Source organism: Ammospiza nelsoni, chromosome 8 (assembly GCF_027579445.1).
Source record: "Ammospiza nelsoni isolate bAmmNel1 chromosome 8, bAmmNel1.pri, whole genome shotgun sequence".
NCBI classification, from domain to species: Eukaryota; Metazoa; Chordata; class Aves; order Passeriformes; family Passerellidae; genus Ammospiza; species Ammospiza nelsoni.
This window is the reverse complement of record NC_080640.1, coordinates 24,270,569-24,296,162: the sequence shown is the minus strand read 5'-3', so window position 1 is coordinate 24,296,162 and position 25,594 is coordinate 24,270,569. Positions and strand designations below refer to the sequence as shown.

The 25,594-nt window shown below is 42.2% G+C and overlaps 1 protein-coding gene across 1 annotated transcript; it reads right to left on the bottom strand.

The window, feature by feature from the left end:
• BMS1 (BMS1 ribosome biogenesis factor) lies at window positions 1-21,401 on the bottom strand. Its single transcript, XM_059477423.1, has 23 exons — window positions 21,246-21,401; window positions 20,731-20,973; window positions 20,161-20,351; window positions 19,710-19,789; window positions 18,429-18,617; window positions 17,802-17,944; window positions 16,449-16,570; window positions 15,684-15,880; window positions 14,852-14,988; window positions 13,547-14,385; window positions 12,920-13,021; window positions 11,821-11,978; window positions 11,217-11,298; window positions 10,176-10,252; window positions 8,960-9,145; window positions 7,713-7,901; window positions 6,965-7,145; window positions 6,250-6,308; window positions 4,126-4,248; window positions 2,927-3,074; window positions 1,900-2,075; window positions 1,245-1,406; window positions 1-534 (listed from the first exon to the last, which is right to left on the bottom strand). The coding sequence occupies exons 2-23, from the start codon at window positions 20,904-20,906 to the stop codon at window positions 298-300; spliced, it is 3,954 nt and encodes a 1,317-aa protein (XP_059333406.1). The 5' UTR covers window positions 20,907-20,973; window positions 21,246-21,401; the 3' UTR covers window positions 1-297.
• Window positions 21,402-25,594: the final 4,193 nt, after the last annotated feature.

Here is a 25,594-nt window from a genome sequence, read left to right as displayed (position 1 = left end):
TTCTGTAATTGATTAAAATACTTTATTGGCTAGAAAATGCAGAAATATGCAGTATGCATAGAAATATACTGAAATACAAAGTCTTCCAGAATATTCCTGTATAAAAACCACAATTCATACTTCTACATCTTATTTATATACAATACCAAATGTATTCAAGAGTGTGAGTAAGGTCATATTTGCATTTCTTTCTTCTCTTGAAAGCACATTTGGTGTAGCCCAAGGCCTTTTTGTTTCTTCAAGAGAAAATTGCACAGCTACCCTATTTCCTCATTTGGCCTGAAACCTGATGATATTTTACATATTCTTCTCTCCCTTACTAGATCCTTTCAAGCTTGACTTCTGCTTCTTTTTCTCCCTTTGTCCCAGTATGCGATAGACTTTTTTCTTAGCCTCCTTTTGCCTCTTGAATTTCTGTTCATCCTCCTTCTGCTTAACTTTGAGATATTCTTTAAGCTGTTCCCGATGCTTTACTTTGGCTTTCTTTATCTTGTAATTATTCACTGTACTCAAAGCACTGAGTAGAGCTGATATCTAGAATAGAAAATACACAATCAATATACATGCAGCTCAGTTTTGGTGAGCAAGAAGCAGTGTAACCTCAGCAGACACGCATAATGAATCAGAGATTCAAGGCAAGTTCCTAATTATCTCTGCACCTGTTACCCAATTTCTAAAATGGTTTAATTATTTATCCTGTTAGGAAATTAATCAAAGCTTTAATTTTTGTGAACTCCGATTTTGGTTAGACAGCTTTTAAAAGGCTGTGCCTAATTGCTACTATAGAACACTTAAACTGCAGTTTGGATCTTCTTGCCTCTGCAAGCACTCTAATTCTCAATTTTGGAAGCAGAATATTTGCTTCAAATCCTGTCTGTGTTAATAATGCATGGCAATGACAAGTCAAATAAAAAACTGCAGCTGCCAATTTAAGTCACCCATAATATGAGAGCACTAAATCCAAGTGAAATACCTTGCAAGTGCCGTGACAAGGACAAAAGTCGTATTTAGGCTTCAGGTAACCTACTAGTCTAAAAAATAGACACCATCCACTCAGTGACAGTTCCATCCACATACTGTGTGCCAAACAGGAACAAAACAAATTGCAAGTGATCATTTTTCACCAGGAACATATATATCTTTAGCATTAGCAGTAGATTCAAATGCCAAAACAATAGTTAGAAAAGCTTTACACAACACATTTACCCTTCAGGAGTCCTTGTTTCAGAGTAAGTGATAATTACCTTCTTTTCATGAGGCTCCCTGATAACAGCTGGTCTCCACTGGTCTTTTGGAGTCTTGCCTTTCTTCTCAAGATTCTTAGGCTTGTTCTTAAAAGGCAGTGCCTTCTGCAGTGCTTTAGGGATGTGGAGCTTATTGAAGTGCCTCTTCTCCCTCACAATAGGCTAAGAGAATGAATACAGAACATACATATAATACCCATGATCTTAAAAAGCTTTTATTTAATTTTGCATCTTTTAGTGGGGAAAATACCCAAAAAACACCACAAACCAAAACAGAAATACACACCCCAAAAAAACCCCAAACCAAACAAAGCATAAAAAACATGAACCAAAAGTAAAATAACAACATCCTCTGACATCCTTGGACTGAACTGTAAATGATATGTTCACCCCAAATACTACAGCAGAAGTCTCAGTAAGCTTCTGGAGAGGACTTCTACTCTGCAGATTACTTTATAAACTTTAAGTGACTCAAACAATCTACTCTCAACTGTTTTATTTCCATCTCATGCCAGGACTGTGCCTTGTAGATACAAATTTAAAGTCCCACATGCATGTGTATGAACATGTATTTACACTGCTCTCAGTTTGCACAGGTCTGAGACACACTGCAAATTTGACTGGTTTTAAAAAACAAAACAAAACAGAAAATTACCTTATAGAGAGAATCCTTGTTTTGTTTCAGTTTGATGCCTCGCTCATACCTCAGCTGGCCTGTTGTTTTCATTCCACTCCAACTATCTTTCTCACCTGCTGGCTTCAGCAGGGATGTTACAGGGTTATAAAACATTGGGATAGAAACAGGATACCAAGTCCTCACAAAAACAATATCTGAAAGAAAAGGGAACGTTACTTGGCTCTAAAAATATGAAATGTAAAGTGTTCATCACATCCACACTCTAAGCAAAGATGGCCTGAACAGAACAGATACTGCACCACATGCTAGCAGTGTGTTTGGTATATAGACCAAATGTCTTCAACTTGTGGTAAAAGCAATGCAAAACCCCATAAAGGCATGAACAGCACACATTCCTCAAGAGTAGGCAGCTGAATACCATCCTGTTCATCATTCATATTCAAGAACAAGCAACAGAATTCATATATGTAATGTGCCTATATAATTACTGACAACACCAATTTTCTTTTCCTTTGCCTATTTTTATAAAAGAACTAACTTGCTTTTATTTTGCACTATCTGTGATTTTGGTGTGTTTAGGAAAACAGGTCATATAAACCCAAGTAAGTATAAACTCATATTCTCAATATCACAGTGACACTCAGCAAACACAGGAGATCCTCTGCACAATTTCCCCAAAAGGTTACAGAAAAAAGTTCTCAGAAAAGTGTCCTTTTAAGCATTTGTACCACTAAATTCATCATGTTCAAGGAAAAAGGCTGTGTAAAACACTAAAACTGTGCTCTGTAAATCATTAAAACACATGAAGATGCTTGTCTTCAACTCAAGCCTTTTCATCTGCATATTATATGACTTCTGAGTAGAAGTGAAAGAAATCCAACACACAGTACACTTCTTTTGAATTTCACTCCACATCTCACAAGGTATTTCTTACTCCATGAATTCACATCTCAATTATCAAATCCCGGAATTCTGAGACACAGCTTTACAATCTGTGAAGAAGGATGAAAGCTGTGTGATACCTTACGTGCAATGTGCAACTTACCACTCATCAGCAGCTTGTCTTCAAATGTTGCTCTGAAAGCACCCACAGGAGCTCTGAGGGCCTTTTTGATCTGGCCTCGGATGCCACTCACACTGCGGATCGCTGCACCTTCAAACTTGGCCACTTCCAACTGAGAGTTAAACATGCCCTGAAAATGTGAATTACCACTGTCATTCAAGATGCCAAGTCTCTCTCTGTGACCTGTGTAGGCCACAAAACCAGAATTCCCACAAGCATATCTTATAAAGAAACAGGAGGAGCGTAGCACTGTCTTTAGCTTAAGAGTACTGATCATACCAAAAACCCAGAGCTGACTTTAGGTGAGCTACTGAAAGCAATCTACTTAGTCATACATCACAGGCAAGGCTGCTAAGCATTAAATATATGTATTTAAAATTTCAAACCAGAACATATCTACAGAAGCTTTACAGTTCTCCTTTAAAGTAATTTGCTAGAACACAGGATACCTTAAAAACAACCAAGCTGCATTAAGTTGCTAGCTCTGAGATTCTAATACAATACAGTTCTTGAAGGTTTGTGCTTCTTTCATATATCACAAGAAAAGCAAGAAAAAAAATATCTCTATGCCTAGTGCAAACACTTGAGTGCTTCACTGCTAAGATCACTGCTTAGCTGCTTGCTGCCTCAAATGCACAACAACCTAAGCTCTCCCTGAGCTGAAAGCCCAGCTAAGCACAGTGGGAAGGTCAGTGAACATTCACTTCTGCAGCACTCCCTACCCCAGACATTTTTGTAACTGTAACTGAGAAGTCTTAAGCACTGCTAGAAGTCTCCTTTGACTCCAGAGCTGAAATTTAGTGGGATCAGACTGATCAGACTGATAAGTGAGATAAGACCAGGCACAGGTTTACATCCTCCAAAGCTGTCTGTCATTGCTAATCAGTGGGGTTTTAGGAAGGAAGCAGAGGGTGAGAAGGAAAAAAAAATCACACTGAATGTGAATCAGGAGATTGTTCCAGAATTTTTGTCTGGTTAACAATTACTCATATTCTTTGTAGTAACCAGTTCTTTTAGAGATCACTTGGAAGGGAGCTCAAAAAAGCACAGGCAGCTCCTGAGATCCAGAACAGCATTCAACAATAACTGAGAACTTCTGCCTCAGGGAAGACAATGCCAGGGTGCATTTCTTCCTAACATCAGTATCTCTGGTTTTACAGTATACATACCTATGAACTTACCTTAATAAAACAAGTGTTCTTGAAAATTTTGAATGGAAAACCAGTTAGCTTTAATTTCTTCACAATAGTGATGGATTTATCTAAATCAAGCACAACTCCTGTGGCAGCAATCCGGAAGTCAGGCTGAAACATCAGACATGAAAGACACTGCTGAATGTGTATTCCTCAAACAGTGAAGACACCATTTAAAATCACAGAATCGTAAAATAGTTTGACTGCAAGTCATCTAGATGACTTCTAATGGTCATTTAGTCCCACTCCCCCGAAGTGAGCACAGACCAGTAGATGAGGCTGCTCACAGCCCCAGCCAGTCTGACTGAATATTTCCAGGGACGGGGCATCCACAATCTCTCTCATCAACCTGTTCATGTTTTACCACCCTTGTTGTAAAAACCTTCCTCCTAATATCTAGCCTAAATCAACTCTTTTAATTTAAAATTATTTCCCCTGGTCCTATCACAGCAGGCCCTGCTAAGTTTATCCCCACATTATTTTTAAGCCCCCCCTTATATACTGAAAGGCTGCAATGAGGTCTCCCCAGAGTTTTCTCTTTTCCATGATGAACCCCAACTCTCTCACAGCCTTTCTTCCTGGGAGAGGTGCTCCATCCCTCCAGTCATCTTTGTGATTGTTCTCTGGACCTGCTCCAGCAGGTCCCTGTCTTTCCTGTGCTGAGGGCCCCAAGGCTGGCCGTGGTACTCCAGCTGGGGTCTCACCAGAGCAGAGCAGAGGGGCAGAATCCCCTCCCCTGCTCTGCTGCTGGCACTGCTCTTGCTGCAGCCCAGGCTGTGATTTTCTCTCTGGGCTGCAAGTTCACACGACCACAGCTCAGCCTCTCATCCACCAGAACCCCCAAGTCCTTCCCAGCAGGGGCTGCTTTCAATCCCTTCACTGCACAATCTGCACTGACATTGGGGCTGCTCCACATCTGGTGCAGGACCTTGCACTTGGCCTCACTGAACCTTATGGGCTTCCCCCTGGACCACTTCCCAAGGTTCCCCTGGACTGTATTCCATTCCTCAGGCATGCCTACCAAACTGCCTGTGTCACTGATGGTCAGTGCTCATCAAACAGTGCTGGTCCCAGCACAGACTGATGAGGGACACCACTTGTCACCACTGCACACCAGGACACTGCACTGTTGACCACCACCCTCCAGATGTGGCCATTCAACCAACTCCTCCTCCAGCAAACAGTCCACCCGCTGAATGAATATCTTTCCAACTTTGAGAGAAGGATGTTGTGGGGCCCCTGCACTCCACATTTCACTTCTAAGATTCAGAATTTCTAACCTTTACAGAAGTAATGCAGCATGAAAAATGCAGATTGACTAGTACAGGCTAGTTGAGGTGCTGCTGACATAACATTCCTACCATTCACTAATGAGATTTCCAGAACTGCCATTCTAATTACCTTGGAAACAATCTAAAAGTCCTTGTGATCTACCTCACTGTGTTCTCTTATGGAACAGAATCTCACTCAGACAGAAAGTCTCAAAGGAGAAGTGCTTAGTGCACTGCTCTAAGATACTGTATTATGCGAGGGACACATGATGAAAACAGACTTTTAAAACATGTAAAAAGACAACTGTGCAATAGTACTTGAAGGCATATTTTAGGAAGGAGATAATAATCACCACTGATTACTGACAAGCTCATTACAATGCCATGCAAAGCTTTTGTTACCAATTGTCTGCAAACATGACAATTGGTAAAAAAAGCTTTGCCAATTGGGAATTGCTTGGTTTTGAAGGGACCTCAAAGATCATCCATTCCAACACCTCTGCCATGGGCACCTTTCACTAGACCAGGCTGCTCATGGCCCCATGCAACCTGGCCTTGAATCCACAGCTTCTCTGCGCAATCTGTGCCAGAGCCTCATCACCTTCACAATAAACAATTTCTTCCTGAAATTTGCTAAAAAAACAAACAAACAAAAATATCCTCTCCATACAGTTTCCCTACGTCAACATAATACACCTTTCAAAAGCTTGAGCCCTGCTACTTTCATAGTTCCTACAACTACACTGTTTTATCATAATGTAAACTTTCTTCCCAAAACATATATATTTTCCACAAATATCTATAGAAAGTGTTAATAAACATTGTGTGGTAACAAACCTACCGTTGTGCCACTGACAGACTGCACTGCCAAAAATCCTGTCCCCTGAGGAGTGATGGGCCCTAAAAGAAAATGAAATTTAAAAATTTCTGAGAAGTTTTACTATGCAATATCTAATCCCTATTTAAATTCCAAAAGCTTAAAAATACATGAAAAATATACTCAATGAAGAAAACCAAAGTTTAAAGCACTCAAACTATTGCTGACATTTAAAGCCCCGTAAAGGAATGGTTAACAAGAAGTTACTCATGCAAGGGCTGGGCCCCTAATGTGTGCAAAGTCTATCTGCACACAAATCAGGCTCTTCTTCAATATGCTACAACTTAGCAGAATGCTCAGAATTTGATTAAAAGCCAAGCAATTCACAAATCACTTAAATAATCCACAAATATTAGAGAACTGCCAATTTTCCCACACTACTTGATGTTATTTTTTGTTCCATGGGGAAAAAGCTGTACTTTTCATTGCAAAAGCTGCATTTCCTGGTACATCCTGCAAAGCCAGAGAGCTGCACACTGCCAAAGGGAGCTGGGACACAGCTGCAGCAGGCTCACCCCAGCAGGCTGCCCCACAGTGCATGCACAGTGAGAGCTGTACACTGCTGAGGTGAGGCAGGACACACTGCAGCAGGCTCACCCCAGCAGGCTGCCCCACAGTGCATGCACAGTGAGAGCTGTACACTGCTGAGGTGAGGCAGGACACACTGCAGCAGGCTCACCCCAGAAGGCTGCCCCACAGTGCATGTGCTGTGGGGTGTACTTGAGCAGGCGGTGCCGCCCGTTGTGGTCCTCGATGTAGAACATGGGGATGGTCTGGAAGCGCCTCCAGCCCAGCGACAGGATCAGGGGATCGCGCGTCTTCAGGATCTTCTTGTACCACCGGTGCTTCTTCAGGCGCAGCTGGTTGGAACAGAAGGTGAACCATGCTACTACAGGATGGCAACAGTGATTCTGTTTTCCAGGAATGATTGAAAGCAACTTCTATCTACACCAGAATTTTTATACACTAAGTTTTATCTTTGGTTTATCTTCAGAAGATCAATCAGTATTTCACTCACTCTGAAGCCATGTGTGTACCCATACAAGCAAGTATTATATTAAAAATACATTTATATATGTGCTAGTAGCTTTTATGTAGTCACTTGTATATAGATCATGAAGGTCAGAGAACAATTAATGTTTGCAATTTAGCAATCACAGTATCAGACCTTAGTCCTGAGACACCTCTGCAGCTGAACATTAAACAGCAGTAACTTTTTCCAGTTATCCAATTAAGCCTGTAAAGATCCAGAATCTGCTACTGTAGAATTACACTTTGTGTCTAAAGCAAATCCCCTATTCAGGAGACAAGGATGGAAGTTCCTGTCTGTGTTTACTGTATTTCAAGTACACAGAAAGCAGTAACTCCAGACACCTTGAAGCACACCTGCACTGACATAAAATGCACTCAGCCCTTTGGCTACGTACCTGTACATAGCCGACATTTCCCTCACTGTTGCCCAGACCACCCAGGATGATGGGATAATGAGGATCAAAGTTCAGGACAAATTCACAGGGCACATTCTCAATCTCTATTCGAACATACATGCCAGGCCTGAATCCCTCATACTGCACTCTGGTCTCATCATCCTGATCTTCAAATTCCGCTCGGTTCAGCTATGCGACAAAGACATAATTCACAAAATTCAAGTACTAGCAACTTGTTCAAGAAGGGATGGTTCTATTTAAAACATTCTAACATTTATATAAATCTTTTTGGGAAAGATCTGGTAGGTTTTGTGACTTTGGGGGAAGATCTCTACCACCACAAAGCCCTTCCAATTTGAGATCCCAAGTGGCCCTGTTAGTCTACTTGAAAGACAGTACCCAGTATTCAGACACTGATTCTTTTACTGCAATGTCCTTCCTTACCCTTTAAGTGCTCTCAGTGCATCAGCATATCAGAGCTCAGATTCGCCTTTGTGGCAGAGGCTAATACAAGCAGGTAAGAATTAATTTAAAAACTATTTAGGGCAAAATTTTGTCAAAAGACAAGACAGTGAAGTTATTAACATTATTAAAGTTATTAATGTAAGGCAGTGTTCTCCCAAGTCAGTCAAAGAAGGAAGCTACTTTTAAGCTTACAAGTTCTCATGTAGAAAAAAACAAAGGCCTGGAACAAAACCAACACCTCACATTCTGGATACAGTTACACTGAAGACTTCTACCACATGTACAGAGCAACAGTCATTAATTACTTTTTCCTCAAAATAACTTCACAGTTGGATGAAAAAGACTGTCACAGAGAATTTACTTATCCATTAAAAACAGTGCAAAAAATCATACTAAAAATAATACCAGGAAAATATATAGCAGAAATTAATATGAGAATTTTCATCTTCCTACACATAAAAGGATGCCTTTTTTATTTAAAAACTTTTTAAGTAGTTGAAGTTTAGATAATACATCCTGGCTTATTCAGTGATTTAAAGTATGGTTAAATATTGCACTCAGTTTAAATTAAGCTTTCACTTGTTTGGCTTATTTACTTGCTTTCATTTCCAGATAACAGAATCAAAAATTTCAAGAATAAAAAAATCACAAGCATGTATTTCTTTCTGAAATACCTCCTGAGCATCACCTGTGTCTCCAGGAAAAAATCTTTGGGAGACAAACTCTGTGGAGCATTTTGGAAGACATATAGCCAGATAAATTGTCAAATTAGCAGACAGTACCTGTGCTTGTTTATGCATTTCTTCTTTAAGATCATCAAAGTATGTGGCATCCCCTTCATCATATTCTGCATCAAACATTTCTTTAAGTTTTCTTTTCTTGTCCATGCGTTCCTTTTTCTTTTCCTCCTCCTCGGGCTCTGGTTTGGACATTTTGTCATCTTCCTCCTCCTCTTCTTCACTTCCAGACTAATCAACAAAAAGTTGTCAAACACATAAAATGCTTCACTGAAAACAACCCATTCTGATCAACAGTTTGATAGATATTATTAAACAATACTTTTATAGATATGATTAAACAATACTTTCTTATAGTGTCAATTATTAGACATTTGAAAAACATTTCCATTTTAGACAGAAATTAGTAAGCTATTCATACAAGGAGACAACTTCAGCAAGGATCAAAAGATCTCATTATCTAATCCTATTCCTTTTCACTGACAAAACTTTTTTGACTGAAGATCATTTTATCATAAGGGAACAGACCCTAGAACTGACCTACCTGCTATTCTAGAGCTAATATAAGCATATGTAATAGAGGAGGGGAAAAAAAGTAATTGTTGATAGCATTGAGCTATCAACTGCTGGAAAGCTGGAAGCACTCTAGAGAGCAGGGAGAAGGAAGTTTGTTCACAGACCATTTCAAAACTGCCAAAATGATGCCATTACCTTCAATTTTATAACAAATGCAAAGCCATCAAGTTGCTCAGTCCAAAAAGAAATTGATTTTTCAGTTTGTACTGTCACAGACAACTACAGTTCTGTTATTGGAAGATATCCAAGCCACAGCATAAAATTGCTTCCACCAGCCTCCTTTATGCAGATAAGAGGAATGAACTAGGAAACTGCGTCAAGTTTCCACTATTTGTTGTGTTTAAACAGTGTGCTATAATCTTCTGCATCAAATGAGATGACATAGTACAAACAGTTATGATTACATTTGGTTTTAAAATACTTCTGTCCTGCCTCCAGATCCTGCAGCTCTTGATTAAGCCTGACACCTACTGTTAAATAAGTGAGGTGACTTCTACATAATTAACTACAAACAAAAATTCAGGCTCAGGCTAAAAATATGCCACTCTAGATAAAGTCAGCAATAAACATAAATTTTCTTTCATGCTCCCACTGATTTCCTTCCTAATTTATTACATAGGATGCCTATCACTTGATAAGAAACACATACTTATGTTGCTAAAGAACATAAAAATGCAGATCAGACCTGCTCTCCTCCAGCAGCAGCTTTTCCTTTGTGCACGACCCCAGTTTCCAGATCTTCAAAATCTCCATACAGCTCTTCTGCAACAGTGAGCACCCAAGACATGTGAGCATTAGTTAACCATCCTGCTGTATTGCTGCACACCATCTCCCATGTGTTCAGTGCTATGCATTTCTCAGTGCTGCCCTGGAGATTAGCTTCAGTCCAAATACTTATGATTCCCATCAAGTTTTATACATTTGTTTTGCCCTCTTTACAGCTTCAGCTGAAAATTCCCAGCTAAACTCAACGTGGCTCCTCCTTTACCCTTTCAACACCCTTATGATTTAAAAAATGCAAATAAAGTTTAGATCACCCCAAAGGACTCCCAATACATTAGTTTGCACTCTAATGACACAAGACACCAGCAGAGCAATTGAGCTCCTATGTTTAATTAAAAAAAAATTAAATATAGCTGACCGTATTTGGGTTAAAAACATGAGCTTATAGAAGCCTGTTAAAGCACAATCATAATGCATGTAAGATATAGCCAGATTTTTAAACTTTTTAAGTATTTCCTAATTAAAAAAAAAAAACAAACAAAAAACCCAAAAACACCACCTCCAAAACATCTGAAGATAGATCTCACTTTTCAGCCAAACCTGAAAGGCAAGTTTGTCTTCCTAATAAAGAATAGTTTCTGTTTATTTCCACCATGACTATCCAAAAGAATAAACCATATATGATGAACAGATGAACTCAGACACATAATTCAAAGCTGGCATGACGAAGTCTTGAGACTAAGGACTCCATTTTGTAATTTAAGTTACATACTCTATTTTTCAGACAGTAAATTTCCAGAATGTTGTATATGCCTACTGCTTCTACAGAGACTGACAGCAATGTGTAATTATATTAGTATCTATATAATAATTTATATATAGTTTGACCAAAAAAACCCTGCAAGTATAGCACTAAGGTACAATATTCTGTATATACAACTAAAAAGTCATACTTTTCTTAAAAATCCTATAGAGGAATCATTTTTAAAAGTGTTACACATACCATCTTCCTCCAACAGCTTTGCTGCATCTTTATCATCCTCCCACTTTCCAGTAACAAAGCAGTCTCGAATACTGCTCATAACCTGCAAAATAAATTGCACAGCTGCATTGCCTTGCACAGCTGCAGCTTATCATCAACAGAAATATTCTCCAAGACATTCCCCACTCCCCCATCAGAGACAATTCTCACATGCAGCTCCACATCAAGACACCCTTACCAAAACTACACAATGCCTCCCCAAAAGCAGCATTGTGAACCCAGTTTAATTCTTGCCAAAAAGTCCTTACATTACCAAAATCTCTACCCTACATTGTATTTTCAATGGGGTCTCCCCTGCCTTTTTTTTTTTTTTTTTGGTAAATAAAGAATAAACTATTATCCACCAAATACTCAAATGATACAAGCATTAAATTGATTTACTCTAACTTGCCACTCTTCTAAAAACAAACCTTGGAATCTGTTACTTATACTGACAGCAAGTGGCAGAATCTAAGACACTGTGGGCGTAGCTCCCACAGCTCTGTTTCAATAACAACTCAGCCATGCTTTATGAGCCAGGACAGAACCAGCAGGATATGCAGAAGCAATTATCCAATGGCATTACCTCTTCTAAATCCCAATCTTGTGGCTTTTCTACCAGGAATTTGGAGCAGTCAAGAGCATTGGCCTTCTGTTTGGATGCTTTGTCTGGACGGCTGACACGAAACAAACCTCCAAGTTCATCATCTGCATCCTCACTCTCCTGGTCCTCATCCTCCACAGCTAAACCAAACACAGAGGCTGTGATGATTTCCCCCACAGTACATGCATGAAATTTGTTAGCCACCTCTTTCCTATGTTTCCTAACAGCTGCAGTAGTTTAAAGAAATAAAAGAACCAAACTGGAACACTTTTGAATGTAAAAGCCTGAAGAAAAAGGTACACTGATCCAATTGTTTCCATAGCTGGAATTATATAAAAAACATTGTCCAATAAGTAAACAGAGGATGCTTGTTCAATATCACAAATCAGAACAATAGCAAAATGATCTGTGACCAGGAAGGAACAGGAATTAAACTTGCATGTAAATTAACAATAACAGGCTGGAGAATCTGTCAGAAAGCCTTCCCACACCTGCACTGTGGAAGGTTTACAAAGGCCAAATTCTCATCATGTTCTACAAATGTTCTGCACAACAAGATTAGCACTCTCAGACAACAACTGTACAAGTTGTGAATTAAAACAGGACAAGTTACATAAACAGCAATTTTCTCTTCCTTTAAGCCAGCTATTTTTCCCCTTGACAAACACCTGATACTAAGTCATGTATAAGAGATTCTTCCACAGTCACTGTGAGACAGAAATTCCTGAAACCAGCCAACATCCCTTTAGGAAACACAATTACCACAATGGGTTTGCATAATATCTACCAGATCATTACACAAATTACCAAACCTTAGAGGTTTGGAAGAAATAACTGTGTAAGAAAACATGAGTAACAACTGAGCAGTCTGGAAAATTAACTCAAAATGCTTTTAACGGGAAAAGTTAAAAACTGTCTTCTCATTACAATTATTAGTGAAAATGAGCATCAGCAATTAAAAAGTCAATTAACTCTCCTCAAGCCTCCCACCAAAAGACCATGCTCAAATATTCAGACTTGAAAACTTGGTAACAGTAAAAAGCCAGCATATATTGAGTCAAGTTTCCAAGCAGATCTGTACCTGTTCCATATACAAGTTTGCGAAGATTGGGAGTTGAACGCTGCTGTCTCAGAAAGGCCTCAGCTGCCTTCTGTGTGAGGTCCTCTTTCCATTTAAGTGCACCTGAAAAGGGAAAAAAATGCAAAAAAGAACAAGACTAAGCAACTACAAAAATAATTTAAATAAGGACATGACTTAAGAATGTTCAAAGGACAGCCTTTGAATATCTCCAAAGATGGAGATTCCTGTTCCAGTGCTCAGTGAGCAGTTAGTGCATTTTAGTAACATTCCCCCAAACATGTTTTAGTCTTTCTAGATGTAATAGAGCATCATAATTTGTTTTATATAAATTGATATAAAGATTAAAGAGAATTATATGCAAAATCAATGAAGTTTTGTTTATAAAATTAATCACCTCCATGGTAGAGGAAGGAAACCTGACACTGCATACCACAATGTAAATGAAAGGCTTAATAGCAAGTATTTCAAGCTTTCCTAACTTGAAGTTTTGCTACTTAAGAATTATATATAAATACATATTTATATATATGTATATGACAGGCAAAATTATGGAGTATTTACTAATTATATCCTTTAACAATTAATACAATTAAAGTGGACAGTAAAAATTAAACAGTTATAGTCTACCTGTTGTGTCAGCAGAAAGATCTATTTTTTCTTCATACTCCTCTTCCTCTCTCAGCAGGTTCTCCACATCATCATCCTCAGTATCTACAGTTTTAACTTTAGTGTGTCTAACACTATCAGCTTTCTTTGCTTGACTGTCCTGAAATCCATTCCTATTTGACTCTTCAGCTTCTAATTCCTCATGTGATTCTCCTTCATCATCACCCTCTTCAAGGGAAGAGTTCTCATCCTCAGATTCTGATGCCTCTTCTGCAGTGCAGTTTCCTGAATCTGTAGTGAGCACTCCTTTTCTTTTGGGGCTGTGCTCTGAGATTTGTGGTTTTGTTTCTGTATGTTCACTATCCATATCACACTGCTTAGATTCAGCTCTCTTATTTGCAGCCTCAAATTCACTACCTGAGCTTTCATCTTCACAAGTCCTTTGTATGTCCCCCTCCTCCTCTTCCTCCTCCTCATCTTCCTCCATCTCACTGTCTTCAGGGGCAGTTTCTCCTTCTTCTTCAGAGCTCAGCTCCAGATCATCATCACTGTCAGCAAATGCTGGTAGCTCATTCACAGCTTCTGCCTGAGGCACCTCTGTTTTCAGACGCTTGGCTCTCCTAACAGCCATCCCTTCCCGCAAGAGCACTCTCTCACTTTCTTCCTCAGCATCATTTTCATCATCACCATCACTTCCATCTTCAGACACTGCTTCTTCCTCATCTTCTTCTTCTTCCTGGTCATCTTCCTCATCACTTGCGGCATCATCATTTTCCTTCTCGTCGTCTTCAAATACGGCTTTCCGACGAACTCTTCCAGTCTTCAAATCCACCTGCCTCTCTTCTTTTGGCATCACAAACCTATTCTCCCAAAGACCACATTTGGGGTAAGATGGTAAAGTACAAGAAAATTTTAATGAAAGAATGAAGCTTCATGTTAATATTGTTAAAGAGTTCTACAAATTTTCTTTCAAAGAAAGTGAAGTTACATAGACCATTAGAAAGGCACTGGCATCCTCTAATGTGTCTTTATTCAAGAATATTGAACGTTATAGCCAAAACTAATTCCAATAAATTTCTTCCTTTTCCATGGAATTAATTAAAACAGAAATGTTACTTGTATCAGCAAGAAATTCCTGGAAGGCAGGTTGCAAACATTCTAGTACCAATTACTTTTATCCCAAAATACACTGTGGCATATGAGTAATCTCAGAAGAAGAAGAAACAGACATTTTACAGGCTGTGCTCTATTCAGAATTCTTCCTAAATTAGAGCCATGAATCTCTATTCATTCATGCTCAAACACTGCTCAACATTCAAAACTTACTCTTGTCCTACATCTTCTGAACCCAAGGGTGTAGAGTCCATGAAGAGAGAGACCTTGCTTGATGCCATCTTAACATCAATGGCTGAGTGTGTGGAGATGAGGCTCTGAACAAGTTCCTGATTTGGCCTCACTTCCTCCTGGAAAGACAAGACTTCTTACTTTTCAATGAAGTTGAATAAATAATTGTCTAGTGACACCTATCAGTCTAAACCAGCAGAAATATACCTATGCAAGAAAAAATTGCAGAGCATTTTAAAGAAACATTTTCTCAGAATAGAATTGCAAGGTCTCCCTTCCCCTCTTCACATTTCAAGAATATTTATAATATCAACCCAAGAAAAATTGAAGAGGGACTCCTTCACAATATGCAACCACTACAGTAAATACCAGCAAACACATTATCACAGACCCAAAGGTATTTAACATTTAGCACAATATAGGGAAAAAAACTGAATTCATTTTGTTTGAAGGTAAATCCTTTTTTTTCTCCCTTTGACTAGTCAAATCCTTAAAGTTTTCTCCCAACAATCACCATGCCCTGCAAATAATAGTAATAGTCCAGCACCAGATTTCATAAATCTTAGGTCAATATTTAAAAAGTTATTACACAAACTTTACGTATTTAATATTAACTGATCTTCCAATGTTTTGTACAATACAAGAAATAGAAATATCCCTTCTCTGAAATCCCTGAAGGAGAAAAGAACTAATCACCCACTATGGACAGATAAGGATTGTTTCAAAGAAGCTTATTTATAAACATTTATTTTGGCTTTAAGGATAAAAACTATGTTTTCCAAGAGAATTCAAACCACCACCAGCATTCTTTTACCTCTTCTTTTTCATGAGCATGGCTTCCACCAAGGTCAATGTAAACAGCATCTTTGTCATACACAATACCCCCAACTCCTGAGAGAGGGGCATAGACAAGCTTCTCTTTCTCATTCAAGGAACGTTTCTTCTGCTGCTCAGGGAGAGCACAGGGGTCTGGCAGGAAACTCACATCACTCACTGTGAAGTCTCCAACACCTGAGGGGACACACAATGATTCATCAACAGGAAGCTCTGTACCAAACATCCAATTCCTCTGCCTTACCACTGAACTCAGAGAAGTATACAGAAATTCACCAGAATCCTGCAAAGCTTTGTTTGTTTCTTTGGTTGTTTTCAAATTACAAAAACAGCAGCTCCCTTTTCTGAGTAGGTCTGTAAATTTATTATCACAGTATTTCTAAATTTAAACTATTTAATCATTCACTTAAAATATTAAATCAATTCTGACCATAATAAACATAATCTACTAATTCACATAATTTAAATTAACTTGTCATTATTAGGGCTGATATGTTGTACATTTTAAGCACTTTCTAAAAGTGATACACTTATAAAAAAATTTAAGGTTTTTATCAATGCAACAAAACTGCAAAACTATTTACAAGATTTATTTTCACAAAAATGTGCACTATGAAAACAATTTCAAAAACGTAACAGAAAGGTGGAAAATCTGTTGTATAACATACTCTGAAGATACAAATATTTGCAGCTATGCTGTTTTTCGCATATCAGTACAGAAAGAATTCTAAGACTGATAAATTACCTGGCATGTGAATTTGACTTTTGTTTTTTAGGTGTGCTCCTCTCAGGTATCCATACAGTGATATCTTCCTGTCACATTTGGGATTGATTCGAACATCCTCTGGGTTTGTCAGCTCTTCCATTCTACTCAACATTTAAAATAACAGTTACAATACCCAGAGTCTCAATGATAACTTTTGAGAGAAGGTAATTTAAGAAAAGAGAACATCACTGCTGCCACTGCATGATCTGCAGACTCTAATAATCAAAACTGAATTATCATGTGAAAGAAAAAAATCATGGAAAAACTGATCTCCTAAGAACATTTTAGAATTCTTTTCTAAAAGCTGTAAAATTATGCTCAACAAATTTCCAGAAGGTTTACTGACACTTGACTGAGCAGGTAATGCTTTCTTAGCACATTTTAACTACTCTTTTATCGGCCCTGTACACACAACTCCCCTCTAATCAATCTCACCGATAGAGGGCAAACAGCTGAATGTCACATTCCCTGCAGCCACACAACACCTTCCTTTCCCTAGGAATGCTGGTGAGCAGCACAAAAGCTCCCACAGAAAAGAGTGGCTGCTTGCAGGCAGAGGAGGGGAAACTCCTCTCTACACTGCACAGGGGAGGCAGCACACAGAGCCCGGGAGGAGAACGGGAGCAAAACCCGGCTGCAGATCACCTCAAAGCTGACCCAACAATCATCAAACTGCAACACTTATAGCAACCTAAAACAATGTTAATTAAATACTACAGAACATGGGGTTTGCATTTTCCCTCTCTTTGCTTTACCTATTTTGCAGGACTTTGCACAGTGCTTATCTACTTGCTAACAAATTTTCCTGAAGAAAAAGAAGAGGCTCATTCAAGGCACCTTGGATTATTGTGGGAAATTAGTCATAACTGTAAGCATTCTGGCAATAAAATATGAAAGGTGAGGTAATTTCTCAGGCAGGCACAGCTGCCATCAAGATTACTTTCATGTTCCAAAGAGACTGTGAATCAAATGCTGTACTGGGAGACAGAGCAGAAGGGATATTCCAGGGAACTCAGGGGACTAATTCACCAGCTGCTGTTTAATCACTAGAATGCTGTTTCTTTTCCACAGAAATTCAGTATACTCATCAACAAGCAGGATTATTTTAATTATCCTGTGTTTCAAAAGTATTTACAATATACCAGAGGCGTGTACATCACCTGATACAAGTGAAAACTGAACTGAACTGCAGAGGCACCTTCCCTTCCCAAAGCCACCCAGGGAACACCAAACAACCATTCACACACAGAGCTGAGGGCCAACAGCACAGCTTTTTCAAACAACAAGGTGCTATCTAGGCTGAGAATAAAGAAAAGAGACAAAACCACACACCTGTCTGCAAGAACATATGGGTGAGACGTTTGCCAAGTGAGAGGCCGGAATTTCATAACCGAGATAAAACGCCCCAAATTGTGAATTTCCTGCTTTTGATATTCTCCATGAACCATCCCAGACAAATAAAACAACTTGGCACCCTAAACACATTAAAAAGACATAAAAACATAAAAATTTCTATGTAATACCCATAAAGCTAACAAGAAAAATACACAGTTAATGCAATCGTAATTTGTAAGTCTTAATTGGAAATTATATTACAACTGGTTCTGAAAGACCAAACTAACCAGGTTACTTCAACATGAAAATTGTCCCCTAAATCTCACTGGAAAACTAGTCACATCCTCAAGACCTCATACAGACCTACAAGCAGATCCTCCTTGCACAGCACCTGCATAACAGACCTAGTAGTAAATTAAGCAGCTTATCACACCAGGAGAGAGAATAATCACACAAGTATTTCAGCAAACAAAAGAAAGATTAAACAATCTGATAGAGTATCAACATTGTTCACGTACCTATTTAAAAGATGTAAGAATATAATAAACACTTAAGTATTGACCTACTTTTAATTTAGCTTCCATAAAGCAAAATACATGAAAAAATTAATGTTAAATGTCATACCGGATACACTTCAGTCCAGAATCTGTGCTTTAACTTCTTTTTAGTCTTCTTTAATTGTTTGTTGTTCTTGAATGTGTCCAAGTGGGTTAGAACTCCCATAATTTTGGGAAAGCCATGTACCTGGCAAATGTTCAGGAATTCAAATGTCTCCATCTCAAATCCAAAGCTGGCATCAATGAGCATGAGAACCTGTAAACGCAATATTCACATTTCACTACAGCAACACCCCAGTGCCCACATGAGGTTATTTCAAAGACCACACCTTTAAACTCTTAAGCTTCTCAGGAACTAAAATTCTAAAATGCACTGACACAGCAGCCAACAATCACATGAAAATGGAAGCAAAGTTAGTTTAGGGTTTTAACAACAAAAAACTCAAAGCATACAGGAATTGATGCCAGATCTTCAAGCACTGATGTAATCTCAGCCCCCTAACAACAAATCCAAACAGATTCTCAGCACCACCATGTGCACACAGAATCTGAATCATCCACCAGCATAAGTATTTGTACTGTTTGGTACATTTCCCATACTCACTAGAAAACATAAAAGTAGAAGAATATCTAGGTAAGTGTGCACACGTATTTAGATATTTACATAGTTAATACTTAGACAAGGATCCCAATACCTAATCAGCTGTGAATAATATACTCCAAATCCACATGTAAAGTAAAATTCTAAACAAAGGGATCATGCACTGGATCCCCAATATCAGTTGGTGCAATCTCTTAATCCAAAAGTTGCAAGTAAATTACAACAGTGACCACACTCTACTGAAATCAGCTGTATTACTGCAAAACAGATGGAGACCTCAGGGTGCAGAAAAAACCCCAACTAGTAAACTAATAAATATTTCTACTTTGAACATTAGTTTAAAACTACTTGACTAAAACTCATTTTCAGATTTTATATGGTTTAACCAAATCCCCTAATGAGAAGTCACTGTGTCACCTTGGCTCATTGTAACACCTTCCACTAGAAGTTTACCAGTTGCATTGGCAATGAAGCTCAGCAGCATTTCTCTTCTTTCATATCCTCCCCACCACCCCACAAACACATACACTTTTACTTTCCCCCACCCTCAGGATGAGCAAAGTGCTGGGGTTGTTCCAGAACATAAGGTGTGTCAAAGAGATCAGGTCTTGTTCTCTTTCAAACCAAGGACAGTTTTGCCTTTGATAGCAAAAAATGTGTAGACAAACCAGACACTGGTGCAGTCCAATCAAAAGTAGCAATTTCAATATAAATTATAGTAGGGGTCACATTCAATGGTTAACTTACCAAATCAGCAACTTTAGCCAGGTCAATCATTGTGTTAATGTCACACCCACATTCAATAATGGTCAGCCGGCGCTTTTTACCTGGAAACAGAATTAAGCATCAAAAACTGCAACAGAGGGAGAAAAACAATTTGTACAGTTCTATTTTCAGGTCACATTCCTGGAGTTCCTCCACGGTATCTGAGACTCAGATTCTGGTCTAGCATGTAAATCATCCAACATTAATCACAGCAGAAGTGTCTGTTTTTTCCTGTTTATAACTGTACTAAAATATAACTTTTTAATTTAAAATTGTCCAATCTTCTTTTACTGTACATATGCCAGACCACACATCCAAATGATATCTTCAAAATGACCAAATTCATGAGAACATGAGCACACCCCAGCTCTCAAAGCAAGACAAGTAAGGAGCACTAAAGAAGCATTTCCATTTCTCCACTCTTTGTCCTCACCTGAAACAATTGTAACAGGACCCCGGATTTCAACCAGCTTTTGCCTGGTGAAGTTTTTAATGAGACACTTGATCACAGTGCTCTTCCCAACCTTGGGAGGGCCAACCACAACCACCACCACGGGAGGTGGCTCCAAAGGAGTCCGGTCAACCACGGGAATGTGATGCTTTTTAGTCTTCAGATCCTGAGTTCTGAGGAGAAATTTGTAATAAATAAACACAGGAACACCATGGATAGCAGCATTTAATACTTCAAAGTCTTCAGTATTTGCAAAGGCTTGAGCACAAATGGAGCACAAGCAGAGACACCAGGCACTCCCACTGAGCCTAAGGAGCTATATTGCTTTTCTGTGGATTAACAGAGTGTACAGTGCAACAGAGATGCACGAAGCACCCCACTCCTGACACACACAAACCACACACACAACGTGACTGGGTCAATGATGAACGCCAGGCAGACACACCAGTGAAAATCACAGTCTGTGTATGGCTACACAATGTAACAAAGAAAGCCCAGGAACTCCCACCCCTTCAGCCGCCTCCGAGGCTCTGGAGCAGCTCCCACCCTCACCGATGGAAAGTCCTGGCCATCCGCACAGCGGACTGCACCGTGAAGGCTTTGGGGTTTCTCTTCCGCGCATTCTCCTCATCGCCTATTCCCAGCTCATTGAGATAACGCTTCCTTTTCTTCTCTGCCTTCGGCCCGCTTTGCTTCGCACGGTGCTTCTTCTTCTCTTTTTCCTCCATTTCACTGGTTCAGCACTTGCATACAGCCAGCAGGATCCCGAGTTCCTCCGTGTGACGGCGGGCACAGCTGGCACAGGGAGAGAGCACAGTCGGCACAGGGCACGGGTACACAGCACTCCAGCTGGAGAGCACCGAGCGAGCCCCACCGCAGCCCGCTCCCGGGGCCCATGCCGGTGCACGGCAGCCCCCGCGCCCCGCACTCCCGGCCCGGGGCCCCGGGCAGGCCGGCAGCGCCCCGGCAGTGCGGCCGAGGGCGGGGAGCCGCCGGGCACACCGGGGCCCTCAGCTGGCCAAGGGCTCCGGCCGCGGGGCCGCTCCCCACGAGCAGCCACCACTCACCGGGGCCGTGCGGGCCGTGGGCCCGATCCGACGCTGTCCTACCCGCTCCGACGCTGTCCTGGCCGGTCCAACGCTGTTCACCCGGCCTGCGTGGTGCCCCCAGGTCGGGTGCTGTTCCTCCGGCCCCGCGCTGTCCCCTCGGTTCGGGTGCTGTTCCCCCGGCCCCGCGTTGCCCCTCGGTTCGGGCGCTGTTCCCCCGGCCCGGTCCCGCCGCCCGGCCCACGTGTGCCCGCACCGACCGCTCCGCTGCGGAGCTGCCCTCCCGGGAACAGCGGCTGCGCGCCGAGTTCCGGGCACGGCGGCGGAGCGCTATTGCCGGCGCACACGGTGTCCCACAGCGGCAGGGTGGTGGCGGAGCCGCGCAGCCCGCACCGGGAACCGGGACGGGAACCGGGAGTCGGCCCCTGTGCGCCTGTTCGGGAATAAATGACTCCCCTGCAAGCTCTGTGAAACCCGCGATAGCTGCCCGGTGGGGCCGGCCCCACAGCACCCGGAGCGCAGGAGGCGTGCGGACCATCGGGTGCCCGCGGGCTCGGGGCAGCCCCGTACGAACTGACAGATGCGGCCCCAACAATTACTGCGAGAAAGATAAAAAATCGATCCCTGCCAAGGACTATGGGAGAACGAACAAGTCAGAGGGTGAAAGCCTATGGAGAGCTTTTCCGTGCAGTGAATTCTGACGGAATTCATCAAAGAATGGCAGGAACAATGGGGATTTCAGCCCTGATGAGGCCACCCCGTGCCCGAGCCCCGCCTGGGCACAGAGGGCCGCGCTCCTGAAGCCTCCGGGAGCGAGGACTCCCCCACCTCCCCGGGCAGCCCATTCCAGTGTCTAATCGCCTTTTCTGTGAAGAAATGTTTCCCGATTTGCAACCTAAGCCTCCCCTGGTGCAGCTTAACACGGTGTCCTCTCCTCCTGTGGCTAACACAGCTCAGGTGGGGGCGTTTTGCAGGTACCAAGCCCTGCAGGCACAGGGACATGACCGGGCACGCAGAGGGCAGGGTGCCCGGGTGAGAAGTGAGCCATTGTTCTATCTCCGCCTGTGCCCCGCCTGCAGGCCCGTGCCCGTGAGGAGCGCTGTGGGTGCGCACCCTGCACAATGGAGAGCTCTCTTACCAGGGGTGATTCTCCTTGTAGCAGAGCCAGCGAGGGGCAGGGCTGCTAACGAGGTGTCGGGGTTGAGCGGCTGTTGCCGGCCCCATCGTGCCTCCCAGGCAGGTGCCTTCCCCCTGCACTTGCGGGGCCGTGGCTGTCACGCTGTCACAGGGGAGGAGGCGGCTGGGAAGAAAGGAATGTGATTGCAGGTTCCCGCATCAGGAGCTCGGGACACCCTTCAGTGAATTAGCCCAGCCTGACTAACAGTGACATTGGTGAATTTGGGTCCTCGCTGTCTCTTTGACAAGCTATGTAGAAAATACTTTTTTCAATATTTAGCGTGTAAAATCCTCCCTTCTTCTGTAAACAGGAGTATTTTACAGGCAGTAGAATAGTTCAACTGCTGAACACATTTGGTTCCTGCCCCAGCATCACCTGATCATGACAGCAGAGATGCTGGCCAGTCCAGGGGAGGCTACTATACCATTGCTGTGGAAGTTCCTCCTACGTGTTGAATAAGCATTCTCATCAAGAAGGTATTATGAGGGAGAAGGTATATGTAAATAAATAAGTCTTAATACTTTTTTTTTTCAAAAATTTACTAAAAGAGTCATAGATACAATCATGAATACAATCATCTCTTTGTCCTTCATTCTCAAATACAACTTGTGTTCAAAGTGCCTTGCAGCTATTGTCTGAAGCCATACAGCTGTTCTGTAATACATGAGTTTGTTCCAATCCTTTAGGTCAAAGCAGAAAAGTTATAGCCAGATAAAAATTACTGACAAAAGTGTGGACTAATTTTCCGGACTTCTGTGTACACAACTCCAGAGACAAGTTTGTGCAGGGATATCAATTTTATTAATAAAATAATGCTCTGTGATTAAGTTTTATTGTTACTCTTGTTCAACAAACAAAATAATTGAGTTAATAACAAATGTATTACATTCTAAGCATACTTTAAAATATTCCAGAGCCACATTTTAAACCCAAAAATAGATCTGCATGTAGAGTTTTCAGCATCCTAGGCCTAATACTGCTTTAACACACACCCATGGCAGTTCTCCAGAGGTACACATGAAGAACCTTTCCATGATTACTGTGGTCTTCTGGACAACCATGGATCTTGAGAATTCTAAAAATAGGCTCCATGTACAAATGCAAAGATGAAACACATTCTTCTCTCCTCTGAGTGCAATTCTACAAATTCATGAAGGTAAAAAACCCTTAATTTGGCAACTAGACAATCACAATTAAAAAAACCAAAAAACAAAATCCAACAATTTGCAAACAAATTACACAAAAGAAAATCAGAAAAATATTGCCTTTTGAAAGACTGTAGTAATTTTTAAATGAAAACACTATAAATTAAGTACCCAGGAAAAGACCATTAGTGTTCTTTCTGAGGAACACACCTAAAATGCAAACACACCCAGTGAGATGTCCCCTGCCACCACCAAGGCTACTTTTCACATGCTTGTACCCCTCGTGTCAATGCTTTCTCAACTAAAAGCTATAAATAAGTCTGTTATCTAAGATTCCTTAAGTTAAAATAAGTGAATTATGACCAGAATAGAAACAAAACTCAGTAAGGCCACAGAAACACCACTATAGTGCTAAATCTCCTGGCAGAACAAATCCAGCACAGTCTGAGCACAGAGAGCTCTTCAGTGCTGACACAGCTGTGAAGGTCAGTCTGTGCAGGCAGGTTAGTGTCAGGCTGCCCATAACAAACACGTGCAGGAACACTGCAGGGGTGGTGACAGATGGCCTGGGCTGGGGAGGCACCTCAGGCAGCCCTTGCTAACATGGCTGATCTTTCTTTCCCTCCCATACAGGCTACAAAACTCAGAGCAAGCACTCTGCACACCTAGGCCTGCAAAACCTCTGGCCACTTCAGACGACACTGGCAACTGAGAAAGAAAATCCCATTCATTTTCCATCAGGCAAGTGGACCCACTGCCAGTTTCATGTCTGACCCAAATGACAGACTGAATTCTGGCCACCAAAAGCAGAAAAGTAACTTCTTGTCTGACCTTGCTCTGCATTTTGCTCATTCTCAAGCAGCCAATCTAACCCAATTCCCAAAATTTCATTTCTCATGCCCAGCCAATGAGAGTCATAGTCATTTACTGTCTCCAGCAGCTGCTGCTCATACAGTGGGGCTGGAGTGCCAAGTGCCCTTTGATACCCCCCTTCATGCTTTGGAACTACCAAAGGAGGGCTAGCATTGCTAGCTGCAGCCAGAGGTGAGCTGTGCCTCATCTGCTCGGGCTCGAGCTTGGGTTCCCCCCCATCAAAACTGAAAGTGGAGCCATTCCCAAAGGGAGAAGTGCTTGACTTGGCATACAAACAGTTCTCAACACCCAGGCCCTGGTTAGCACTGAAGTAGTTTAAGACAGGCTTTCTGTACATGTTCTCTTTAGGTGCTGGGTACTGGTGGTCTGTACAAGGCTGGAAAACATCTGCATCTGAGTAGTAGCCTTCAGGGAAGGATTTCTTCAGGTGCGGATACTCCTGTGCCTGCTGCACAGGGAGCGAGAACGGGGCGGCACTCCCCAGGCTCCCCGCCCCTAGCGGGACCCCTCTTCCCGAACAGTCCAAGCCGAAGTCAGCCGGGGTCTGACCCAGCGCTCCAAAACTGTTATCCAAGCTCCTGAAATGCATGTCGAGCCTTGAGTACAGCTGCCCCGAGTAGAACGGCGACTGCCCTCCGAAGCTCTGGCTCCCTCCAGGCAGGCCCGGCTGCGGGCAGAGGCGGCTCCGCTCCGTGCCCGGGCCCTGCTGCGCCCGGGGCCGCTCCTGTCCGGCGCACCGGGGTGGCTTCGGCTTGCCCGGCCTGGCGTAGGCGGCGGCCTCGCTCTTCTTGTGGTTGAGCTGCCGGGCTCTCCGGTTCTGGAACCACACCTGCGGGACCGGCAGACACTGAGCACCCGAGCCGCCGGGGAAGCCGCTCCGCCACCCGCCCGTCCTCCCTGCCCGGAGCGCCCCTCTCACCTGGATGCGGGACTCGGGGATGTCGGTGAGGCTGGAGAGCTGCTCCCGCACAGCGATGCCGGGGTACGGCTCCTTCTCGAAGGCGCGGACCAGCAGCTCCAGCTGCGCCTTGCTGAAGGTGGTTCGCTTGCGCCGGCCGCCCTCCCGCCCCGAGCTGGGGCCGCCGGGCCGCGCCCGGGGCTCGCCTGCGGGGAGAGAACGGGAGCGGCGGTCAGCGGGGCCGGGCAGCGTCCTCCGGCCCCAACGCCGCCAACAC